Below are 23,307 nucleotides of genomic sequence, written 5' to 3'. Positions count from 1 at the left end.
TTAGCCGTTCTATAGCAAAATCTATAGTGCCTTGTATCTGATCAAAACGTTCCGCATTCCTTTGAAGAAACCGAGAATCCGATTCCTCCAAAAAACCCAACCTTTCACGTCTTCTCACCTCATCGTCCCAGCTCGGTATTTGTCCGTGCTGTGCTGTCATTCGGGGCCTAACAACAACCACCAAATGTTCGTTTGTGCTGCTACGTGCTTTTGTTTTTGCTGCTACTAGCTTTGGGTCTTAAACAGATTTTGTCATTAATGCTAAGCTCGGCACAAGCTAGCTCAAACGTGGACAATAATGCAGATATTCAGCCTGTGCTTTGTGGTTTGGCAGATGTGTTTGTTAAATTCTCAGACACTTTCTGCACAAATGAACAAGAGCAGTGCACGAGAGCTCAAACAGTTTGTGCAAAATAAGTTTGTCTGCTCGTCTGAGACCAAGAACCTCTGCCGTCTCCGCTTGAGTTAAGATGTAAAAATCCCGAGTGCATGGAGGGAAAATCCCAGAAAACATCCCGACTCCAAACTGTTTGAAACTCAGAAGTGAAAACAGGGTTTTTACTTGAACGCAGCCAATAATTGTCTGTAGGAGAGTTTATTTCCACTGCTGATGTGTGAGATAAGTAAGTGGTTCTTGGCCTCCGGGTTGACTCGCTGTATGTGGAGGAGTGTGGATGCTAACATTTAATAACAAGAAGAAGCTTTATCTTTAATTTACATTTTTACATTTTTCCTGACCACAAAGAACAGCTTTGATGTTTATCCTGCTGTTTGTCAGCCGTTAATCTTTAAATGTACTTTTAGCAAACGTCTGGCAGGAAATGCAACGCACATTTTCACCACAAGGTGGCAGCGCTTCATCTGAGCTCCAGTGTAGTTTTCCACCAGCACTACAGTCGTCTACATGCACAGAACGATTTTTGTGCTCCAATGAATAAAATAAGTCTGATTAGCAACATTTGTACGAATGTTGAGCTAATTTTAGAATTTCTCGTGAGCAGTTTAGGTCCACCTGGTGGTCGACAGAGGTATTACATCAATTTGCATCTGCAACATAAATGTCTTTGACATAAAGGCGCAAGCTGGTTTATTTTTTGAAGGATTGAATCTGCTTTTGTCCAAGAATTCTTTACAAAAAGTACCTTTGATTATAGTCACTGCTAATCAGCGTACTGCCAATACTCGGACACTAATAACAGGCTCCAGTTGTAATCTGTTAACCATAAACTGCTAACTGACCCAAACCGTTGACGTTTCCGGCCCCATTTCATGAGACTGTCATGTCTTTATGTTGCCTCTGAACACGAGCTTCAGTTCCAGCTAAATGTGATGTCCAGTCCATTCAGGGTAGAATATGTCTTTGTAATATTAAGCGTCCCTTCATCAGCGCCTCCATTTCGAGGTTTTTAATGACCTTTACTTAAAAGTTTAACCCCCAAACGAGCTCCCGAGTCCAAATCTTGGATCTTCCTCTGACCCTCCTCTCTCGCTCCTCTCTCTCTCCATTTAAATAAGACTTTGGTATCTTTTGTGAATGTGAGCATCCGCGAAAAGAAAAACACAAGCTAACCTAAATGTGTGCTTAATGGTAAATCTCTGCATAACTGAGAAACAGCAATATGTAAACAGTGTACCTATCTCTGTGTGGAAACGTTTCCTGTGTTAATGTCTCGTTACACTCTGTGAGCACTCGATACAGAGAGATGAACACACTCGCGCTCGGATGGCCGAGGCTGCTGGGGCGAGCACAGAGAATAACCGGGCAAGCGAAGGGATGAAATCCATCCTCAGTTTTGATCCAAGTCAAGTGGAAAGTGACCCAGATGCCACCAGGAAGACCGTGGAGCGTATTTGGTGAGGTCAGATCCTCAGTTTGTGCTGCTTCATTATTCTGTTATCTGATTCTTGGACGGAGCATTCAGATCTCATGAGCAAGACCGGGCAGATTTGGTAACTTGTTTCCAGAGATGTAAAACTTTAAACTATGAGAATTATGAAATATGACCAACCACCTTCCTGCAAACACTGGTTGAAGGTCATTTTAGAGAATGATGAGGTCGTTAAGAGCCTTTGAGGCGGGGCTTGCCGGTTTTTCTCTCCGTGTGCTCTGCAGCCTCGGCCAAAGGAGACATTTGTGGTTGCTCGTGCACACTGCTGTGGATAATGTCCTGTTTGTGCTCGTGGAATCAGCTTCAACGTTATACTAACGAGAACTGCAGTGCTTTTGCTTTTCCACTCACCGGGCGCTCAGTTTAACTCAGTCAGCTGCAGGATTTAGTCCATGTGGTCACAAACCTTTCATTCCTGCTTGAACTTGACCTGAGCCTCGCCTCTGAATGACTTAACCAGACGAGCGGTAGGTTGAGTCATGTCGCGTTCCCCACGGACACAAACTGGTGTCCTGGTAGGACTGTAGTAAATTTAAGCTGCTTTAAGGATGTCCTGAAATCATCATGGATGAGATGAACACAAAAAGTCAGTCCTGCATCCATCGAGTTGTTGGAACCGTCCAAAACTGTCCTGAGAAGCAGCTTTTTGAAAAATGGGACTAGACGTTCGAGCGATGTGCAGATGACTTACTGCTTTACCTTCACAAATAAATATCACAGCCACAGCCCAAACAAGCCAGACGAACCGGAGTCAGTCCACGTGTCGTATTTGCATCTGTTTATAGTTTCACTCTGGAAATTCATCGCCACAAGTCAGCTGTCGTAGCACGGCGTTCAATGCTGAAGCTCCACCCAGTCGGGCGAGCGTTAGTGGACCGCAGTGATGGTGGAGGTTTGTCTTTGTACAGTAAACGTACAGTAACAGTACAGTCGATATGTCGGTTTGAACGTAGCGTGCTGTGTAGATGTGGAGCGTCACCAGTTATTAATCTCACGCTAAAGGAAGCGTTACAGACGTTTTTATCGCCACATATTTTCACTTTGGTTTCTGTATCCAAGGCCGTTGCCGCTCCTTTTGCCTGATTTAGCTCTTTAACTACAAACTCTCACTTTGTCGTTTTTGTTGATTGGATTTCAAACATGCTTTTACTTTAAGATTGGTTTCCTTTCTTTGAGGCAGCAGGAATGTTTGAAATTTTGCATCCTTGTCGAGATTCAGCCACTGAAACTCCGTCACGTCGTAGCCATCATCTTCTCCTAATCGAAACCAAAATGTGACTGTAAATTAAAAATGTTCTAGAAATGTTTCCACTTTTTGGTTTCAAATGAAAATCCTGTTTGATGCCTTCATCGCCCACGTTGGCTTCGTTTCTCCACACTTCAACAAGATGAGATGACGTTAAATACATGTATCCTGAGAATCGTGATCAGGGATGCACCGATCAAACTTTTTCAGCTCCAGTGTGGTAGCCTGGCTTTGGGTGTCTGCTGATATCGAGGACTGACCCAGGAACAGTCTGGAATGAGGAAGCAGTGATCTTTACTGATCTTTACTGACCTTTACTGGAAGCTGGAGCCTGAAAGTGAAAATTTAAAAGCAAAGAAGAGAAACTCCCGTTAGCCTCGTTATGAGTGTTGACGTTGGTCCACCAGAGGGCAGCTTCCCTGATGAAACCAAACAAAAACAAGATTATGACAATATTATCTTATTAAAGACTCACAAATACAACAGATATTCAGGAAATCTGTTTGTATTTCAAGTGTCTGGAAGACAAAAATATCATTGGTTGAACTGATTTGTGCGTCGCGTCTGTTACTTTAGTTTCCTTTGGTCCTCTCGGTCTGAGTGCTCCTCACATGCACGTTTGTATCATCCACAAATAAAAGCTGTTTGCATCGGAGGTGTGAAAAGCCTCAGAGTTGCTTTCCTGTTGGCTCCCTCCATGCTACACCACAGCTGACAGGCCCTTGCTGATGGGTGGTGTAAGCTACATACAGCTGAACGACTTGTTGAAGTGTTCGGCGTCAGACTGACAGACAACCCAAATATCCGATCAGTGCATCCGTGATCACGGTTGGTTCTGGAGAAGCGTTGTTATTATGTCGTATGAGCACAAACACGGCGATCGTCTCTCATCTTCCACAACTCAAGACGAAGCTGAGTCAGGAGTTTATTGTCAGTCGCCTCTGTGATTTCTTTCCTCCTGATGTGAAGCCGGGAGCCGTTGGACAGTTTTAGCGGCTCAGCTCTTGTTTGCAACACAACTTCTCTGCAAGCAGATTTTCAGAGCTGCACTGACGCCAGCGGCTGCTTAAAGGAAGGAAATCAGTCACGTTTGGATCAGCAGGAATGGAAACTGTGATTTGTAGTTAACTGAGAGAGTCGGTGTCCTTTAAAGAAGTGACGGCTGTCTGACAATGTAACGTCGAAATCACAGAAACGAACTCGGCACTGCTCGTTTCAACATTCGGAGTCTGAAGATTATACAGTATATAGCCTATATTTTGATAACTTCACTAAGTGTACTTTTTGTTCTCTGGTTTTGTAAAGTGTGCGTGTGTGTTACTTTAGTCCATGTGTGTGCGTCACTCCTGTTTTCAAAGTGTGTTTAAAGCCGACGGGCGCGGAAGCAGAAACAGGAGAGAAGGAGCATCGACGTCTTCTTCCTAACAGATCCTCACTGCATGCTCTCTCAGTATTTTCTCATTCGGGGTTTTCAGTGTATCTTCTCATCAGCATGAAAATGCTTCTAATAATAACAACTATGAATATAATAAAGATTTGATGTTTTTCTAAACCTTCTGTCTGCTGGACTTTTTATCTGCGTTCAGATAAAATCAGGTGAAACAGTAACTAATAAAACTGATACATTTATTATCTTTTTTTATTTGACTCATCAGACTATAAAAGGATTCACACTGACACCTTGTAGCCAGTTATCAGAGCACACCCACAAAATCTGCAGAGTGAAGATGATTTATATGCATATTTTTAAATTTTAGACAGACAATAAGTATAAATAAATTCATACTTGCAGCATAATTACATGTTGATTTTAGTTTGATGGGGATTCTTTGTGCTTCTTTCTCCCCGTGAGCTCCTCCGTGGCTCACACAGGTGTCTGTAGACCTGGGGTATCAAACATGAGGCCCTTTGGAAAATGTGAAGGAGGAAAATGATTTTGGATTTTAAATGTGGTTTGTTTGTTCTCTGACAAAGACCTCACCCACAGCCATTTATAATACACCAAAGAAATGATAGATTTCTGTAATTTTACACATTTCTTACAATTTAAGCAAAGGTTTAATAAAAAGAGTTTACTACATTTACTGCAGCAACATTTCTCTGTCACAGACTGTCCTGTGTGTACCCTGCCTCTTGTGCTATGGTTGCTTGGCCAGCCTTGTGTTACTTAGTCTCCAACAAAACGACGTCACGTAACAGCTTGTTTTACTCCAGAAATATGAAGACCACAATTAAAAATGATTAACAGTGACACCCAGTGGCCAGTTTTCAGAACACACTTTCCTCTCGTCACAGTCTTCGTCGCTACTACCCCAGTCATACCGGGATTTTTCGTTTTTATGGGCCGATGGGGTTTTATTTCTTTTCTTTTTGTAACGGGATAAATGAAAGGTGGTGGATTGGCCAGTTGTTCATGATCGACTCTGGGCTGGACCAATTACAGCCGAGGAGGTCGAACTTTAAAGTTGAGGTGAAGAGGAAAGCAATTTGTCCCTGTTCCTCTTCAGCTAGAAAGTTGCTAATTCAATCATGAAACTGATCAGTGATCAGCTGATCAGCTTTTCTCTCTGCGCCAGAAAGAGGAAACCAGCGGATGTCGCGCTAAACAACAGCAGCACGTTTGATCAGCTGATGTTAGAATTGATTTAATATTACTTTCTAGTATCAGCTGATGTTTGCTGGAGCCACAGCTGTAAAGCTGCTGGTCATGATGGTTTGGTTATGTGGTGAGAGGGAAACATGAAGATGAAACCAGGAGATGTCCTTACTGAATCATCAGAGCTGTGATGGAGAAACAGGTTTACCTTTCAGGTGACATGGATGAGTTGAAGTTATGAACTGTTTCTGAGAGACAAATAACACCAGGATCCTTTTCTAAGCAGCTGACAGCTGGTAACTGTGCAGGGGCGGGTCTAGCAAAGTGTTGCCAGGGGGGCATGTAGGGCATTAACAGGGAGAGGGGGGCACAAAGAAATACTTTTCTTTCTTATTCTCATTTAAAATGTTTTGCTTTTACTAAATAATTATCTGAATCTTACAACCAAAGTTTTCATCTGATTAAAATTTATAGAAATCCATTATTGTATTCAGTAAATATTAAGCCTACACTGTAAAACCTGACAAGTTAAGTTAACTCAAATGATTTGGGGAAACCGATTGCACCAATTGATTCAAGTTTTATAACTTAAACAGTTTGGGGTTATTTAAGTACTTTATTAGAGTCCCAAGAACCCAAAGCAAATATGATAATGTAACTCAAATACATTATGTTTATTTACTCATTGTATTTAGTATGTTTCAACTTAAACCATTAAATTTCTTGTACTAAGATGCTGTATTTATTCAAACTTATTTAAAGTGTTACATGCTCATATTCAAATTAAGTTAAATTAACTTAAATAGTTGTATTTAAACAACTTAATCCAATTGGGGAAACCGATTGCACCAAATGGTTCAAGTACTATTAACACAAAACCAAGCTATTATTCTTTCCATTCAGTTTTTATTAACTTTAACTGCAGAGAAAATACAGAATGAATACAACCATACTTTCAGTCATAACCTATGACTGCTAAAGCCATTATCAAATAACAAATAATTAGGCATTTTAAAACTTGCACTTTTAGGGAATTTTGAATGTTTTTTGTAGCATTTTGAAAATCGATTAAATGTACAAAACACAAATTTAGTCATGTAGACCTGATACATAGGTGTACATCATAAAAAAACAATAGTCTAGAGGCAATTAGAGCCATAACAATCACAATTTTAAGTAACATTTAGTATAATAATGAAATCACATGCACTACAGCAATGCAACTATAGAAAACAGCTGAACTAAGGATGTCACTAACAAAAAGTATTCTCAAAGGTATTTGTGGCTTCGCAACAGTTTTGCCCAGACCTCGAGTGAACTGGCACTCATCACACAATTAAAAAATAAAGCATGAAAGTATACTGTACATATTGACTAATTATCAGTTATCTCGCAAAAGATTTCCATGTAACTAAAATATGTTTTTAGAAATAAGCTTAAGATTACACACTATGTGAAGATTTTTTTCAATCACAAACAAAACGTCAAATATGGATTTTCTCCTTATTCTTAGCTTTCTCCACATTGCCTTTTAGAAAGCTAATTACCCAGAACAAATAAAACTATTGAAGCCATTCACAGATAACTGAAAAAGCACGAATATAGTGACCAGTGAAAAACAAGCATCATCTGCACAAGCTCATTTTTTAGTGTCTGCAATTTTGGTTTTAGTTGCTTTCTCTCATCGTCTAGCTTCAGCAACACTACTTGAATGAACTCAAAAAAGCCAGTATACTTCATAGGATAGCTCAGATGCAGAGCATAGATTAGCCCAAACAAAGACACCAGGGCATCAGTCCATGAGTGATGAGTCATAACAAACTGATCTTCAAGTTCTATGAACACTTGGCGTGGTGAGAAAGGAACTCCTCCAGGCACCTCCTCTTCATCGACATCAGCAACCAGAGCAATTCTATGGCTTCATAGAACTCAATTTCACCCTAAGATATAATACAGAGTGCACAATTATTCATCTGTAATATCTCTGTTAAAAGCATAAATACAAATGTTCAGGCACCTTTCTTCAGTTTTTCAAATTCTATATATCATAACATGTTTTAAGTTGACAGTGAAGGTTCATTTTTCATTCATCCAGGTAGTCAAATCAAGGATGAAAGAAGTTTATAAGTCATTCAACTTCATGTCTTCAACTTTCAACCCAAGTCCAGATGACTTATAAACTCCTTTCAACCTTTTTTAAATTCAAATGTGCAAATTATTGTAATACCAAAGTACCTTGCATGTTTTGAAAATCTCTGAGGTACATTGGTAGGCCGGCCAGAACTGCTGTTCTAGTTGCATAGATGTCGTTTGTGTCCTTATATATATATATATATATATATATATATATATAAAAACACCCAGCACGCCCCTGCGGGCGGTTTATCCTTCAAGCTCGGGTCCTCTACCAGAGGCCTGGGAGCTTGAGGGTCCTGCGCAGTATCTTAGCTGTTCCCAGGACTGCGCTCTTCTGGACAGAGATCTCCGATGTTGTTCCCGGGATCTGCTGGAGCCACTCGCCTAGCTTGGGAGTCACCGCACCTAGTGCTCCGATTACCACGGGGACCACCGTTACCTTCACCCTCCACATCCTCTCGAGCTCTTCTCTGAGCCCTTGGTATTTCTCCAGCTTCTCGTGTTCCTTCTTCCTGATATTGCTGTCATTCGGAACCGCTACATCGATCACTACCGCCGTCTTCTTCTGTTTGTCTACCACCACTATGTCCGGTTGGTTAGCCACCACCATTTTGTCCGTCTGTATCTGGAAGTCCCACAGGATCTTAGCTCGGTCATTCTCCACCACCCTTGGGGGCATCTCCCATTTTGACCTCGGGACTTCCAGGTTATACTCGGCACAGATGTTCCTGTACACTATGCCGGCCACTTGGTTATGGCGTTCCATGTATGCCTTGCCTGCTAGCATCTTGCACCCTGCTGTTATGTGCTGGATTGTCTCTGGGGCATCTTTACACAGCCTGCACCTGGGGTCTTGCCTGGTGTGATAGACCCCAGCCTCTATGGATCTTGTGCTCAGAGCTTGTTCTTGTGCTGCCATGATTAGTGCCTCTGTGCTGTCTTTCAGTCCAGCTTTGTCCAGCCACTGGTAGGATTTCTGGATATCAGCCACCTCCTCTATCTGCCGGTGGTACATACCGTGCAGGGGCCTGTCCTTCCATGATGGTTCCTCGTCTCCCTCCTCTTTCTTGGGTTTCTGCTGCCTGAGGTATTCACTGAGCACTCGGTCAGTTGGGGCCATCTTCCTAATGTATTCTTGGATGTTCGTTGTCTCATCCTGGACTGTGGTGCTGACACTCACCAGTCCCCGGCCCCCTTCCTTCCGCTTAGCGTACAGCCTCAGGGTGCTGGATTTGGGGTGAAACCCTCCATGCATGGTAAGGAGCTTTCTTGTCTTTATGTCAGTGGCTTCTATCTCCTCCTTTGGCCAGCCTATTACCCCAGCAGGGTACCTGATCACGGGCAGGGCGTACGTGTTGATGGCCCGGATCTTGTTCTTACCATTCAGCTGACTCCTCAGGACTTGCCTGACCCTCTGCAGGTACTTGGTGGTTGCAGCTTTTCTAGCGGCCTCTTCATGGTTCCCATTCGCCTGTGGGATCCCCAAGTACTTGTAACTGTCCTCTATGTCTGCAATGTTGCCTTCTGGTAGTTCAATCCCCTCAGTTCTGACTACCTTCCCTCTCTTTGTTACCATCCGACTACACTTCTCCAGTCCGAACGACATTCCAATGTCATTGCTGTATAGCCTGGTAGTGTGGATAAGTGAATCGATGTCTCGTTCACTCTTGGCATACAGCTTGATGTCATCCATGTACAGGAGGTGGCTGACAACTGCTCCATTCCGTAGTCGGTATCCGTAGCCAGTCTTGTTAATGATCTCACTGAGGGGGTTCAGGCCTATGCAGAACAGCAGTGGGGACAGAGCATCTCCTTGGTAGATCCCGCACTTGATGGTGACTTGTGCTATGGGCTTGGAGTTGGCCTCTAGTGTTGTACGCCACATCCCCATTGAGTTCCTGATGAAGGCTCTTAGGGTCCCATTGATCTTGTACAATTCTAGGCATTCCAGTATCCAGCTGTGGGGCATTGAGTCATAGGCCTTCTTGTAATCAATCCAGGCAGTGCACAGGTTGGTCAGTCTGGTCTTGCAGTCTCGGCTGATTGTTCTGTCTACCAGTAGCTGGTGTTTTGCGCCTCTGGTATTCTTGCCAATTCCTTTCTGTGTCCCGCTCATGTATTGACCCATGTGCCTGTTCATCTTAGCCGATATGATGCCTGACAGGAGCTTCCATGTAGTACTGAGGCAGGTTATTGGTCGGTAGTTGGAGGGGACCGGTCCCTTCTTGGGGTCCTTGGGGATCAGGACCGTCCGGCCTTCAGTTAGCCATTCCGGGTGTCTCTCGTTAACTAGCAGCTGGTTCATTTGTGCTGCCAGACGCTCGTGGAGTGCAGTCAGCTTCTTCAGCCAGTAGGCGTGAACCATGTCGGGCCCTGGTGCTGTCCAACTCTTCATACTGGAGACCCTTTCTTGGATATCTGCCACTGTGATGGTTACTGGACCCTGTTCAGGGTCCAGTATATATATATATATATATATATATATATATATATGTGTGTATATATATATATATATATATATATATATATATATGTGTATATATATATATATATATATATATGTGTGTATATATATATGTGTGTATATATATATGTGTGTATATATATATGTGTGTATATATGTATATATATGTGTATATATGTATATATATATGTATATATATATATATATATATATATATATATATATATGTGTATATATATGTATATGTGTATATATATGTATATATATATATATATATATATATATATATATATGTATATATATATATATATGTATATATATATATATATATATATATATATATATATATATATATATATATATATATATATATATAAATAAACAAACACATAACAATGGCAACTGCCAAGCAAGCAGAATAATAATTAGTATCTTTTAAATACCTGTTTTCCATATGCCGACAAAAGCTGCTCCATCCTTTCACCGACCCGTCCAGTTTTCCTCTTTTTGTAAAGTCCAGTCAGCTGAGGAGCATAATCATCCAGTGCAGCATAAAACACATGTGGCAGATTCTGATTGGTGATCCGATGAAATTCAAAGTAGAGCTGAAGAGAATTCCAAAAATATTATAAGCAAAACACAGCATACTATATGAGCAGCAAATGTTATATACATAGTTGTACTTACCTGTGTCTCATGAAAGAGTGCTGGCCATGGTCCCTCGCCTGGCAAAATTTGAGGTTATTGGATGAGGGCGATTAACTTTGTCAGAATGTTGGTATGGAAAGTGCAGAATTGCTCTGTTTAAGTCTTCTAAGTTAAAATATCTCTTAGAAATCAAACCTTTAAACAATGTGCCAACTCCACTGAAATGACACCTTCAAACAGGTCGTGTAGGAAGTCAGGTGGGAAGCCTGTGACAGGATGAAAGAAAGAGAGATGGTCAGAAGGAACACAGGTGTTTTTAACACCATAGTTTTCCTTAATGTCATCATTCTGAAGCTCTTGCACAATAATTATCATGAGCATCTTTTGTTCTCATTACATAATTCCCTGTAACAGCATTTTCTGTTTGCATTTCTGTTTGGGTGGCATGACAAAACCTACAGAAATATGTAGACCTGAAACTCTCATTGAAACCAGCAAGTCCATGGGCAGAAGGTTGTCTGCCACAACAGAGTAGACAGTGCCTTTAAGACATTCACCAAGAGTCTCAATGTAGGCACCTACTTCTTCAAGAGTTTTCAGATCATTTAAGAGTGGTGACAGCATTTCCTTACACCCAAACTGGCGTACATCATTGGAATTGCACAGCAGAGCAAGCTGGGTGCAGTGTAGAGCAGAACAAGATTTAACTGGAAAGTTTTCCAGTGTCCAATAAACTGCAAAGACTTTATGTATTTTCTTTGAGGTACCAAGTGGGTTTGTGATCAAAATCATCCACATAAAGTATCATTGACAATTTCTGTCCCTCTTGTGACAGTAGAACATTTTCCTGGTAGTAGGATCCATCACAAAATGACATGAAATGTCCAGGAATCTGTGTGGGTGCTTGTTTAATTTCTTCAAGCACATCATTTTTTTTCAACAACAATTGCAAAGATGTGAGAATAGGCACATACATATAAGTGTGCTTTGACGATTCAATTAAATACTCCACAGGTTTGACATATGGAAAATTTGCTTCGTAATATGATTTCCTCCTCTTTGCTGTAGATAGTGGTCCTTCAGATGTGACACATTTATGTAAAACATTACTATCAGAAACTGCCTGACAAATCTCATCCACCAGTTTGTCCGTATATGTACAGTTGTGCTTTTTCAGTATATCTACAACTGATTTTCTAACCAAAGGTTGTGATAACAAAAACAACTGATCAATATGCTCAATAATCTCCTGTGTTGCTCTCTGGGACACATGGAGAAGGGTCTGCATTTTCAAGAAAAATCCAGCCAGATTGTATTGCAACTGCTCTTCTAAACCCTCAGTTCCACTGATTTCACTGGTGGATGCCACTTGATTGTCATCTGATGACTCTATTGAATCAAGCTGCATGTCATCTTTTTGTTCTACATTTATAACACTTTGCACAATGCCTTCATCGTAACTTGTTGAATTTTGGTGGTCTCTGCATTTGTGGGCATTGAAGGTTGAGTAGACATTGGTTTTAAAATTGCAGTTCTTGAAAGGACATGGAACAGTTTCTTTTCGTTTTAAATGCCCCCTCAGATGGATAAACATTTGGCTTTCAATAAATGGCTGCTTAAAATTACACATAGAGCAACAAAATCCATAATTATTCAAATCTGGATAAGAACCGTCTTTTCTTTGCGTGGGAGTGTGCATTGTTGACATGTGTATCTTTAATGAATTAAATGTATTAAATGTACACATGCATGTGTTGTAGAGACAGGGTAAGGGTGAAATTGTGGAGTACTGACCATGGTTGAGCCGATAATGCTTCAACAACATGACTTTTATGGCAGTAGAAAAACTAGACAAACTACACAACTTGCAATTCCACATTTTGATACCAAATCGTTTTAAAATCACCTTTACTGGTTGTCTTTAGTGCAGTGCTGGATGATCTCTCGGCATGCTACTGCTCCTTCAATCGTCAGACTGTAATAACACAAAAGCCATGAGGACAGAAAGCTAGCAGAACAGTTTTTACTTTTACTTCACTTAAAAACAGTCAATCTGAATAACACAAGCTTGGAAAACAGTAAGATTTATTCTTGCACTACAGTTCATTTTCAATTCAGGTTGGTCAACTACTCTATACGTTATAAAATAATAAAGCAATTTTACACAAGTGAAGTACACAATAGGCTAACCCTTGGAAAGTACAGAGTCAGAAACGTTTAGGTTTGGTGCAGTGCAGCTTTGAAAAGGTAAATTATTTCGCGACTAAAATGCCACTAACCATCATATTCAAAATTTGTGAAGGCGAACTTGTCCGTTAAACTCTTAAAATTAACACTAAATAAATTTTCTACTATTTTCACTGTGCAAAAGTAGGCTACATTTGAACTTGATAAAGGTCAGAGTCAGAAAAGCGTAAACACTGATTTTACCAAAGGTTTTGTGGCATGCAGTTTGCAAAAATCAGACTACTTACCAACTATTGATTGAAACAAGCCACCAACCGTTAATTTTTTAAATTGTGAAGGCAGACTCCATACAGCGCTAGGCGGGAATTGTGTGCTGGCAAGCTAAGTTACGAGCTACTACAACAAAGTAGTCTGATAAATTACAACGAAGTACAACTAAAACAAAGCAGTCTGATAAATGTACGTTTTGTATGCTAGAAGTAAGCATTAACAAAAAAACATAAAAATAACTTTATCTTGTACTTTCCACTCTCTTGACGAGGCTCCTGTCTCATGGCCGACAAGTCCAGGCAAAACACTGGGGGCGGGGCTGTGGATGATGACTAATACAAATGAATTAGCACAACTTAAACAGTTTAAAGCAACAGTACTTAAAACGTTACAAAAACATAATGTGTACTTATTACAATAAAGTTATTATATCATATGTATACTTTTGGGTCTACCTAACACACTTCATGAAAGTTACTTTAACTATTTTTCAGAACTGAGTAAGAACAACTTACTTCTTTTAGTAAGATGCACTGTTGGGTTTTACAGTGTAGTATATATCCTAGTAAGTTATAGTATCCTTTCCTTTGGGAAGGTACCACCTGTGCAGTCTGCAATTCTGTTGAAGAAAGATGTTGAATCTATTTAATTACTGGAGAAAAATAACAGATTTCTGTGCATTTGTTTTATACGTGCATTAAATTAAAAACGTTTTTGTCAGTTAAGCATCTTGAGGCAGAGGGTTCCCTATTTTTCTTTTCTTTTTTTGCTGGGAGTTGGCAACCCTATTAGTGAGGAATATGTAATTATAAATTAGGTTGTTTTATATTTTTAAGTACTGTCTAGAATAGCAGAATAGTGAGGACGGTGTAGGTTTAAGTTTATTACAAAGGCTTTATGGCTTTTCCTATAATACCACGGTGGGCCGGTCACTAGTCAAAATGCCCGGGCTGATTTTTTTGTCCCAGTCCAGCCCTGCAGTAACACTACCTGTCATGTGTTCCTGAATGTGCATCAATACAAAGAACATTACAAATCATGTTACTGATTCTGTGAATAAAGGCACAAACACACAGAACTGGATATTATGGATTTTAATCATAATTCCATTTATTTTCGTAAACCTCTCCAAGTTACAAACTCTGCTTCAAAGGTGCGTTTTTTTTTTATTTTTGAATGCTCAAAGAAAAAGAAGAATTTTATAAATTAAATTTTAGGTCAAACAGTCTGAACGAAACATTTCATCATTCATTCTTCCTGAGGTTCATCGTGGTATTGAGACAAGGCTCAGAAATGTGCAGCGTAAAGTCTTTTCGTGTACTGCCACCAGGGGGCAGTGTCATAAATAAGGGTCGTGTTCCTACTGGCCATTAAGAAGAATGCAGGTTTGAGGGTGAACAGCAGGCTTCAGGTGAACAGCAGGCGGGCAGTCTGGGAGGTGAAGATGTTCTCGGAGAAGAAGAGCGAGCTTCACTGACGCTTCCTCCGAGCTCTGCGGTTCTTAAACCACACCTGGAAACGAAGGAGACACAGAGTTAGTCTCGTGATTCTAATATGCGTGCGCATTTCGGTCTGAGAGGACAGTGCAGCTTACAAAAATATAACAGTTCAGTACCAAAACTGTAATCTTGAACTACAAACTGCAATCTTAGTGAAGTACTAATCCTTCACAGGTCTTCATATATTAGAAATACCGGGTAAAGGTCTAAAGTACTCAAACACTACAGTATGTTGGAAGGCATGAAGGTACCTAACGTTTCAAAAGGCCCAATACTGAAAACTAGTAACCAGTGTAGTATCAGTACTGGGAACGTTAAAGGGATTCAAAGGTACTGGATCACCGTAGCACCGTCCATCTTCACTGATAATAAACATTTAAAAGTCTTCGAACTTTTCCAGGCAACTATTTTTTCTCCTCTTATTTAATGAGTCAGTTCTACAAAACATGAAACTTCGGCTACAGCACGAGTCAAATTTAGTCAAAACAATTAAGTCAAATTTCAGGAACATTTCAGTTTCCCCATCAGTGAGTCTGCTGTCATTACATGCACCATTTACAGCGCCTGCGCATGAGACATTTTTATTGTTTTTTCCGTTTCAAAATGCAGAATCTTAAAATTGTTAAATAATAACATAAACTCTGGTTTAATGATGTTTTTCTAAAAAGTGAATTCGTATGTTGTTCATTCCCTGGCTGCTCTGTGCGCAAAGATTAAAAAAAGGCCTTTGTGTTTAATGTATGCATGTAATAAAATACCCTTATTATTTTTAATTACTTGAGTCAAAGTAAAATGGAACTTGGGAGCCTTTTGTGTAACTTGGAGGGATTTTACGCACGGACGGTCACTTGTTCGTTCCTCACGGCCTCCTGACAGCCTCACACCCCAAATCATCATGTCGGACTCACCCTGACGGTCTCCTCGCTCAGCCCGGTGCGCCTCGCCAGCTCGGCACGAGTCTCCACTGAGGGGTACTCCGTGATCTCGAACAGCGCCTCGAGCTGCTTGATCTGACTGTCAGTGAACACCGTCCTCACCCGGAACTTGTGAAGCGACTGCGGGGGCACCGCCGAGGGCTGCGGGTATCCGCTGTAAGCCGCCAGAGGCTGCATATCTGGGGAGGAAAGGACCAGAAATGCTTTTAGCGAAGAAAGAATCAGACAAAACAGAAGCATGAATATCACAGCAAACACATCCTGACTGTGACTAAATCCGAAAAATAATAAAAGTTTCCCATTTTAAAAAAAAAGAGTCTCAAAGTTTTGGTGAAGAAATAAAACTTGAACTGTGAGAGTCTCTGCTTACCGGCACGGTTTTGGCTGAAGTGCGCGTAAACTCCGGGGTTTGAGTAGAAGTGCTGCTGATGGACAGCGGGTCTGTACAGCGGGAATCGTTCCTCTCCGAAGCTCATCTCTCTGCACTGCTGGCAGCCCATCGCCTGTAACGGGACCTGGACCGGCGAGGGAGCTCTGACATTGCCGATGACCCCCCGGTGATACCCGTTCGGTGGAAAGTCCTGCAGCGGCGGCCTCGGGCCGAGCTGCGGGGAAAGGATGCGCTCGATGCTGAAGTCCGACACTCGGCCTCGGTCCATGGTTTCTCTCTGTGACCCGAGAGCTCCAGCGTCCACCTTTAAACACCTTCTGCTCTTTAACATGTTAATCAGCTCCTGAATTCAGACATGAGAAGAAATCTGGACTTTGATTTGACCCCTGACCCTTTGATGGTTTGAAGTGGACGATGACTGACAGCAGCTTCTGTAATGGGTGTGTTACCTGTAACTTCAAAGAGCTCCTTCATCAGTGATGGCGCAGTTTTAGTTGTTAATGAAGTTTTTGATTAAAAGTTCAACTTTTGTTTCACTCTGAAAAGATGAAAGACTTTGGATCTTAATTAACCCCAGTTTGTAAACGCCTCAGAGACAACAGCCAAGACTGGAGCGAATCAAACCCTCATAGATTAAATGTTAATGAAACCACATTATGTAAAAACCCATAGTGTACGATAGACACACTTCTTTACATTTGGAAACTCTGTGTAAGAACAGAATAGTTTGATACATACGAGATTTACTTTTCATCTCACGACGTTTTACATTTAAATCCCTTTAGTTCCGTTTGAAAGACCAAAACTCCTCTTTATTCTTTAGCTTCGAATATGACTTAAAATAATATTCGAGATATGTTTAGTAAGTAAATTTAAAACGGGTCTTTTACCGTAAATTATCCGTATTTTGACAAACATTTTAAAATACAGGAGAGAGGATCATCGTTTATGAAAGCAGGCAGAGCGAATAATACTGAAAAAAAAACTTTAAATGGTTTTTTATCCATTTTATTTTTATTAAACACTCTAATAAAATTCGTTTATTTATGTTTATTTTTATTGTATTTATCTTCCGTCACACAAGCAACCAGATAATTATTTATTTTTTTATCTACTTAAATGAACATTCTTGACAATGTAGATGATATTTAGATAGATATTTTTGTTGTATTTAATAAGCGACAATGGAACGATTTATTTTAAATTATTTATTTCATGAATTTCATATGTTGTATATTTATTTCATTCTTTATTTTTTTATGTATTTATTTCTTGCAGTGTGTGCTGGTGACCACCAGATGTCGCCGCAGTCCAGTTTTAGTTACATATACAAATCTGCTAACAGGCAGATGGGCCTCCTGCACTGTTAAAGCTTTTAGGTTTTTTTTTTAAAGAAAAGTTTAATAAGAAATAAAAACGGTCACGTGGTTCCGAGAGCATGAAAGCTCTGGAGTGAAACCAGCGTGTTTGTGCATCGCTGCTTTCATCATGTGGAGATTTCACAAACTGGAGACATCAAAGCATCAAAAGCTCGATGAGCTTTTCTCACTTTTTTTCTGGTTTGATCATCTTAAGTCCAGCATGAAACCCAGCAGGGATCCAACACTGAACACAACCATAAAAATAAGGTTCAGCGCCTCAAACTGCTCTCAGACATTAGTCTGATAAAAGTTTCCATCAGAGGTTTAGAGGAGCTGTCATGTTTGTATATACAGTTCAGAACATTTTACAGTTTTAATCACAGGTAGAAAGCAGCGTTTTATTGGCCTCATCACGTCAATCTCATCTTACATACAGGCTAATAAGACCCCTGCATGAACAGGACAGTGAAGGAAGATCAATCAGTAATCAACAGCAGATCAATGACTTTCCTCTCTTTGAAGTCTCCTCCTCAAATCTGGGGGATCGTTAAGAAATGAAAAGGAGAAACTGACAGTTAAAGAGCAACTTCTCAAAGATCAAAGGGAACATTTAAACCTGTGCAGAGTTTCTACAGAGATTTGATAAGATAGAGACAAAAACCAACTCAGAAAAGCCTGGATTAGAGTCTAGAAGCTGAGCTTTTTAAAACTGTGTTTTAAATCACATTTAAAGGGTTACTGTAACATCCAGAACAGTAATCACAGCCCAAAACACAAAAAAGAGGAGTTTGATCAAATAAAATATGATCAAATAAAGTAGCTCATTAAAGGAAAAATACAAAAAGTGCTCACCGTCTGTGTAAAGTCTGAATATTATAGAGGACGACAAAATGCTATAAAATAATAAGGGCTCTGGTATTTCAACTGGAGGAAGGTTAGAAATATAGCTTTAATATGCAGCTTGTGTTTATATCAGGGGAGCAGATTTAATTGGTCCGTTCACAGAAAGCTGGATTTGTTGGCTCCTCTGTGTTTTCTTCATTAAGTGAGCAGATAAAGTTCTGCAGATGACCCTCGCGTGGCTTTGGACGTGAAACTCAAGCTGTGAAGACACAAGCCTGAGCAGCAACGTGCAGTTCCTCTAATGTCCACTGGAGGCAGGCAGAGGGATAACACGACCCTAACGAAGTCAGGGCTCCAGTTGTGCTGGACGACGTGCTACCTTTACTGTGACATTTGCATCGTGTTTGTTCATCTCTGATGGTAAAAGCTGGAGAAAGGAACGAGCTTGGTCTGAAGCATCAGGAGAACGGCAGAGGTCACACAGGGTTTAGGCAGCATCCGCCCCAACAACTGGCGTTTCTCGTGATTCAGCGCGTGCAGATGAATGATAGTGGGTGCGCAGGCCCCGCGGTCGTGGACCTGATCTTATTTTGTCGTGCGGGTTTTAATTTGCCTTGCAGCTTCCTTTCCCCTCTGTGCCTGCTGACTGCTTTACGTCTGCCTCGTCGCTCTCAGCGTGAATCAGCAAATCGTGGTGATGCCCAGACTGCTCTCCGAGCTGGGCTCCAGACACCCAGCCCCTCCCTCCCCGCTTCGCTGTCTGGTTCTGGCTGCTGGTCAGTGAGCGCGGCGGGGGTTCACTCGCAGGGCTTTCTGGGCACGTTTCATTCATCTGTCGTCTCCTCCCTGCGCCTGCAGTGCTGCTGCCCAGTGCTCCTCTGGGCTGGATCTGTTCATGTTTTGGGGATGTGTGTCAGCACTCTGCAGCTCTGCACAGGTTCACTGGCTGCGTCTTTTTATCAGCTGCTTTCAGGGTTCCTTCAGTCTGTGTTTGGGCTGCTTTTTAACTGCGTTGTTGCCTCAGCAGCACCGTTTTACGACGCCTCACTCGGTCTGTTTTTGGAGGGTTTTCAACGCTGGTCAGCAGTAAAAGGCAAACAGCAACGAGACAGCAAAGCTCATTGCAAAGTTCCTCTTGGCATCTTCTCCACGAGTCACAGACAGAGAGCGGAGCTCGGTCGGGCTGCAGGCCCGGGTACTGGCAGGGGGGCATAGTACCATCTTTGAACCCACGGTGACCTGCTGCTGCACTTTAATGAAATAAAAATAATTCCCAGATAAAGAATAAGACGCAGTGGCGATTCATACCGCACCAAAGAATGACGTGAAAGATTTCTATAACTTCATTTCTTATAGTTTAAGCCCAAAGGGACATCTTTGAATAGTTCCACCATTCTGACTCCGCATAAGATCACAGTGGGCTGTGTGTGCAGCTTCAGTTTTATTCATGTAGCACCAAATCCCAACAACGTCCGTGTGCTTTATGTTGTTAGACGCTACAGTGTTAAAGAGTCCAGCAATCAGACGATGCCCTCTACCGCAGCGCTGGGTGACAGCGGGAAGGAAAAACTCCCGTTTAACAGGAAGAACTATCCAGGAGAAGCGAGGGGCAGCCATCTGCGATCAGCCCGGGGAAAGAAGAATACAACGTCCTGACATGTACATGTTACATTTTATTAAACAAATAAGACCTGGAGTTTCAGGGGGAGGAGCTGTGTTAATAAAGGTTAAATAAAAATAATCAGCAGTGGAGTATGAACAGCTGGACAGAGGAAACAGGTGAAGGCGGAGAGGAAATGCCCAGGAAAGTTTCAGAAAATGTGTCCACGAGCTGTTCACCTTCTTTAAAGATGCTGTGATGAGGCATAAAAGGATGAGAGCCTCGGCCTGGAACCCGGCGACGACCCGAATCATCTGAGGACAGGAGACAGAACGAGGGGGGGTAAGAGTGACGCTGGTTATTTATCGATGAGGACAGCAGAGGATCGCTCCCCTCTGTCTGTCTGCTCGGATCAGCTGATCGTAGCGAGGGCGTTTGGGATCGTTATCAGAAACTGTTCAGAGCTCAGTCTGTTGTTCTGCTGCTGTCTGAGTCTCTGCTCCGTGGATGACTCATCATAGAGAGTTTGGAAATACTGAGTCTGTGTGTCTGACGTTTACATGTAAGCGCCTTTTTTCATTTTTAGAAGAAACTCTGGAAGGAAATCACAGTAAAAGACTTCTGTGCTGCTTTAGCGTGTTCACACAGTTACCTGGACCCCGTCTTTAACGTCCTATTATTTGTAACTGCAGTGATGACATTTTTATCAACGTAGAAAACATTTCTAATTAATGAATTATAAATGTGCCCCCCCTGGTGGCTCATGGAGGTACTGCAAGTAGCACAACCGGTCTGTCATGAGAACTTAGAGCAAATCAAAAACAAGGAAACATTTTTTACATTTTCAAATAAAACCTTTTATCGTAAATGTATGACGTTTACCTCCAACGAAACTGCAGCAAATTTCTGAAAAATGAGTTAAAATGGAATTTGGATTAAATTGTCCTTAAATAAGAGAACAACAAACTGTCCCATCCAAGAGGGTGGAGCTGAAGTTTAAAGTACCTGTTAAACTGTTAAACTAGCTGGCTCGACGTGTTCATGTGGTGTTAGCTTACTGTGTTACTTTCTGCTTGGCACTTTAAAATCAAGCCTGAGTTTAGTTGTTTTAAACTGTGATTTGACTCTTTGGAACAAAACGAAACTGTGCAGCTCAAAAGTTTTATTCTTCCTCCTGTTTGCATTTGATTTCATGGATGTTGCACCAACAGAGGGTCTCTCTCTGTTATTTTTCAGCGTACTTACATCATGACGACTCTGAGTGATTGTTCACAGACGCTGCAGTTCACCGTTGTGACCAGCAGGCGGCGGCGCAGACAGACGGCTGGTAAAAACCATTATGTAACGTCTGTGTTTTCCTCTTTTATGTTTTCACCGACTTATCTGTCATTCAGCATCCATCTCTCTCTCCCTCTCAGCACACCAGTCTTTCTTAACGTGGCTCGCCCTTTCTCTCTGCTGCCACCTTACACCTGTTTCCGCCTTAAATGTAACGTATATGATTTAAAATAACCCTCGAGAGACTTCTGGCTCTCTTCTCTTTGTCTCACAGACACACACTCGCTAGACAGTCATTAGACAACTGTCCGACCTTCACAGCACAGTGCTGCATACCCCACAGGACACACACACACACACACACACACACACACACACACACACACACACACACACACACACCTGAGGCGGTACAGAAGTCTTTCTCTGAATAATGTGATCTCTCTTCAGGCGCGCTTGATTTAACTCAGCTCTTTCTTCTGCAGGGACCTCAGAGAGATCCGCCCGTCTTTACTCCGTCCAATGAATGAAATGTGCCCCAGCTTTCCACGGAGCTGAGCGCTGAACTCTGCTTCTAGCAAGGATGAAGAAGAAAGAGACACAGGGGCTGGATGGGACAGTGCTGGTTGTGAATAAGTCTTTTCAGTCTGACATGACTGTAAAGTAATCGTCAGATTTCAAAGCTCTGACACTTCCTGAACTTTCAAAGACGTTGACCTCTAACGGCACCGTGGAGCCTGGATCAGGTCTGACTGCCCTCAGGGCCAAACTGGAAGAGGGCCTAGACTCTGATGTTGGTCCATCCATCCATCCATCCATCCATCCATCCATCCAGGTTCAGGTTCCAGGGCCAGCAGTCTAAGTAAAGACCTCCAGACCTCCCTCTCCCAACCAGCTGCTTCAGCTGTTCCAAGCCATCTAAAAGGGCTGCACATCCTGGTTCTGGTCAATGTTTAGCGTGTGCCCTCTGAGTTGAACGTCCCTGAGGTGAACCATGAACCATTGGAAGGTGGAGGAGTGGGTTTACTCTCAAGTCCTCCTGAATGAGGGAGCTATCTGTAACAGGAAGTCCTTTAGTGGAAGCTGATTTCTGCCACATTCTTTTAGTCACTCAAAGTGATGATCAAAGGTGAGCAGTGAAATGCGGGTTGACTGCCCTCTCACTAATGCAGTCTGTCAGTCTCCCTCCTTCCCTCCCTCTTGAATAAGACGCTGAGATACTTAAACCCTTCCACATTCTTAATCTGGAGTTAGGACTCCATCATTTTCCTACTGAGAACAAAGGTCTTAGACCTGGACATGCTACTTCTCACCTCTGCAGCATCAGGTCATCAATCAACCACGTGTGGCTGCTGCTCTCTATGGAGATGATTCCTCATGGTAAAACAAATAAAGGCACGCTGGTGTCTGCACAGATCCTCAGGCTAAAGGTCTGATAACACAGATTAACATCACTGGGACCCAAGCAGAGACCAGTGGACTCACGGACATGGGAAGAATAATTCCTGTTTTACACCCATCAGAAATTGAGAGCGTGAATGTAGCCTAGATTTCAGCTAACGTGCAGAAACAGTTTTACTCTGGATCTGTGGTCCCAGGGTTGTTTGTGTTACTCGTCTCTCAGTGATTCCTGAGATCAGGGACAAAACAGGTTTTAATTTTCTAAAATATATTTTGTGATTTTTCAAAAACATATTTATATATAATTGTTACACAAAGTTGTGGCTGTCTCACCATGTTTTGGTCTCCCAGGTGTAACATTTTTTAATCATTTGTGTTTTTGCTGGAGAAGTGCAAGGTTTTTTTTTTTTTTTTTTTTTTTTTTTTTAAATGACATCAGAAACAGCAGTATGCGACATTACGTGATGGCAGAGCTTCAGTTCATCCTTTGTCATTTTTTTTTTTTTTTTTTTTTTTTTTTTTTTTTTAATAAATAGGACAGGGGGAATGAATGAGAGAAAGAG

At 41.6% G+C, this 23,307-nt stretch overlaps 1 protein-coding gene and 1 pseudogene across 1 annotated transcript; both read right to left on the bottom strand.

Moving 5' to 3' along the window:
• Nucleotides 1–3,331: 3,331 nt before the first annotated feature.
• Nucleotides 3,332–11,069, bottom strand: LOC146619510 (uncharacterized; annotated as a pseudogene).
• A 3,837-nt stretch (nucleotides 11,070–14,906) lies between these two features.
• On the bottom strand, nucleotides 14,907–16,529 carry dharma. The gene is made up of 3 exons (XM_085370230.1): nucleotides 16,241–16,529; nucleotides 15,844–16,049; nucleotides 14,907–14,948 (listed from the first exon to the last, which is right to left on the bottom strand). Exons 1-3 carry the CDS (start codon nucleotides 16,527–16,529, stop codon nucleotides 14,907–14,909), a joined length of 537 nt encoding a protein of 178 aa, XP_085226356.1.
• Nucleotides 16,530–23,307: the final 6,778 nt, after the last annotated feature.

This window comes from Diplotaxodon limnothrissa, linkage group LG14 (genome assembly GCF_057381915.1).
Source record: "Diplotaxodon limnothrissa isolate DT_005_m linkage group LG14, D_limnothrissa_male_GT1.1, whole genome shotgun sequence".
NCBI lineage: Eukaryota > Metazoa > Chordata > Actinopteri > Cichliformes > Cichlidae > Diplotaxodon > Diplotaxodon limnothrissa.
Note: the sequence above shows the minus strand (reverse complement) of the source record. Positions and strands in the feature narration are given on the sequence as shown.

Bases quoted from the DNA above. Each gene is read 5' to 3' on its own strand.
- dharma (XM_085370230.1), bottom strand. From the start codon at position 16,529: ATGGACCGAGGCCGAGTGTCGGACTTCAGCATCGAGCGCATCCTTTCC. The intron at 16,050-16,240 runs GTAAGCAGAGAC...TTTCCTCCCCAG, and splicing joins CTTCAGCCAAAACCGTGCCG to ATATGCAGCCTCTGGCGGCT. The intron at 14,949-15,843 runs GTGAGTCCGACA...CTTCGTTTCCAG, and splicing joins TGAGCGAGGAGACCGTCAGG to GTGTGGTTTAAGAACCGCAG.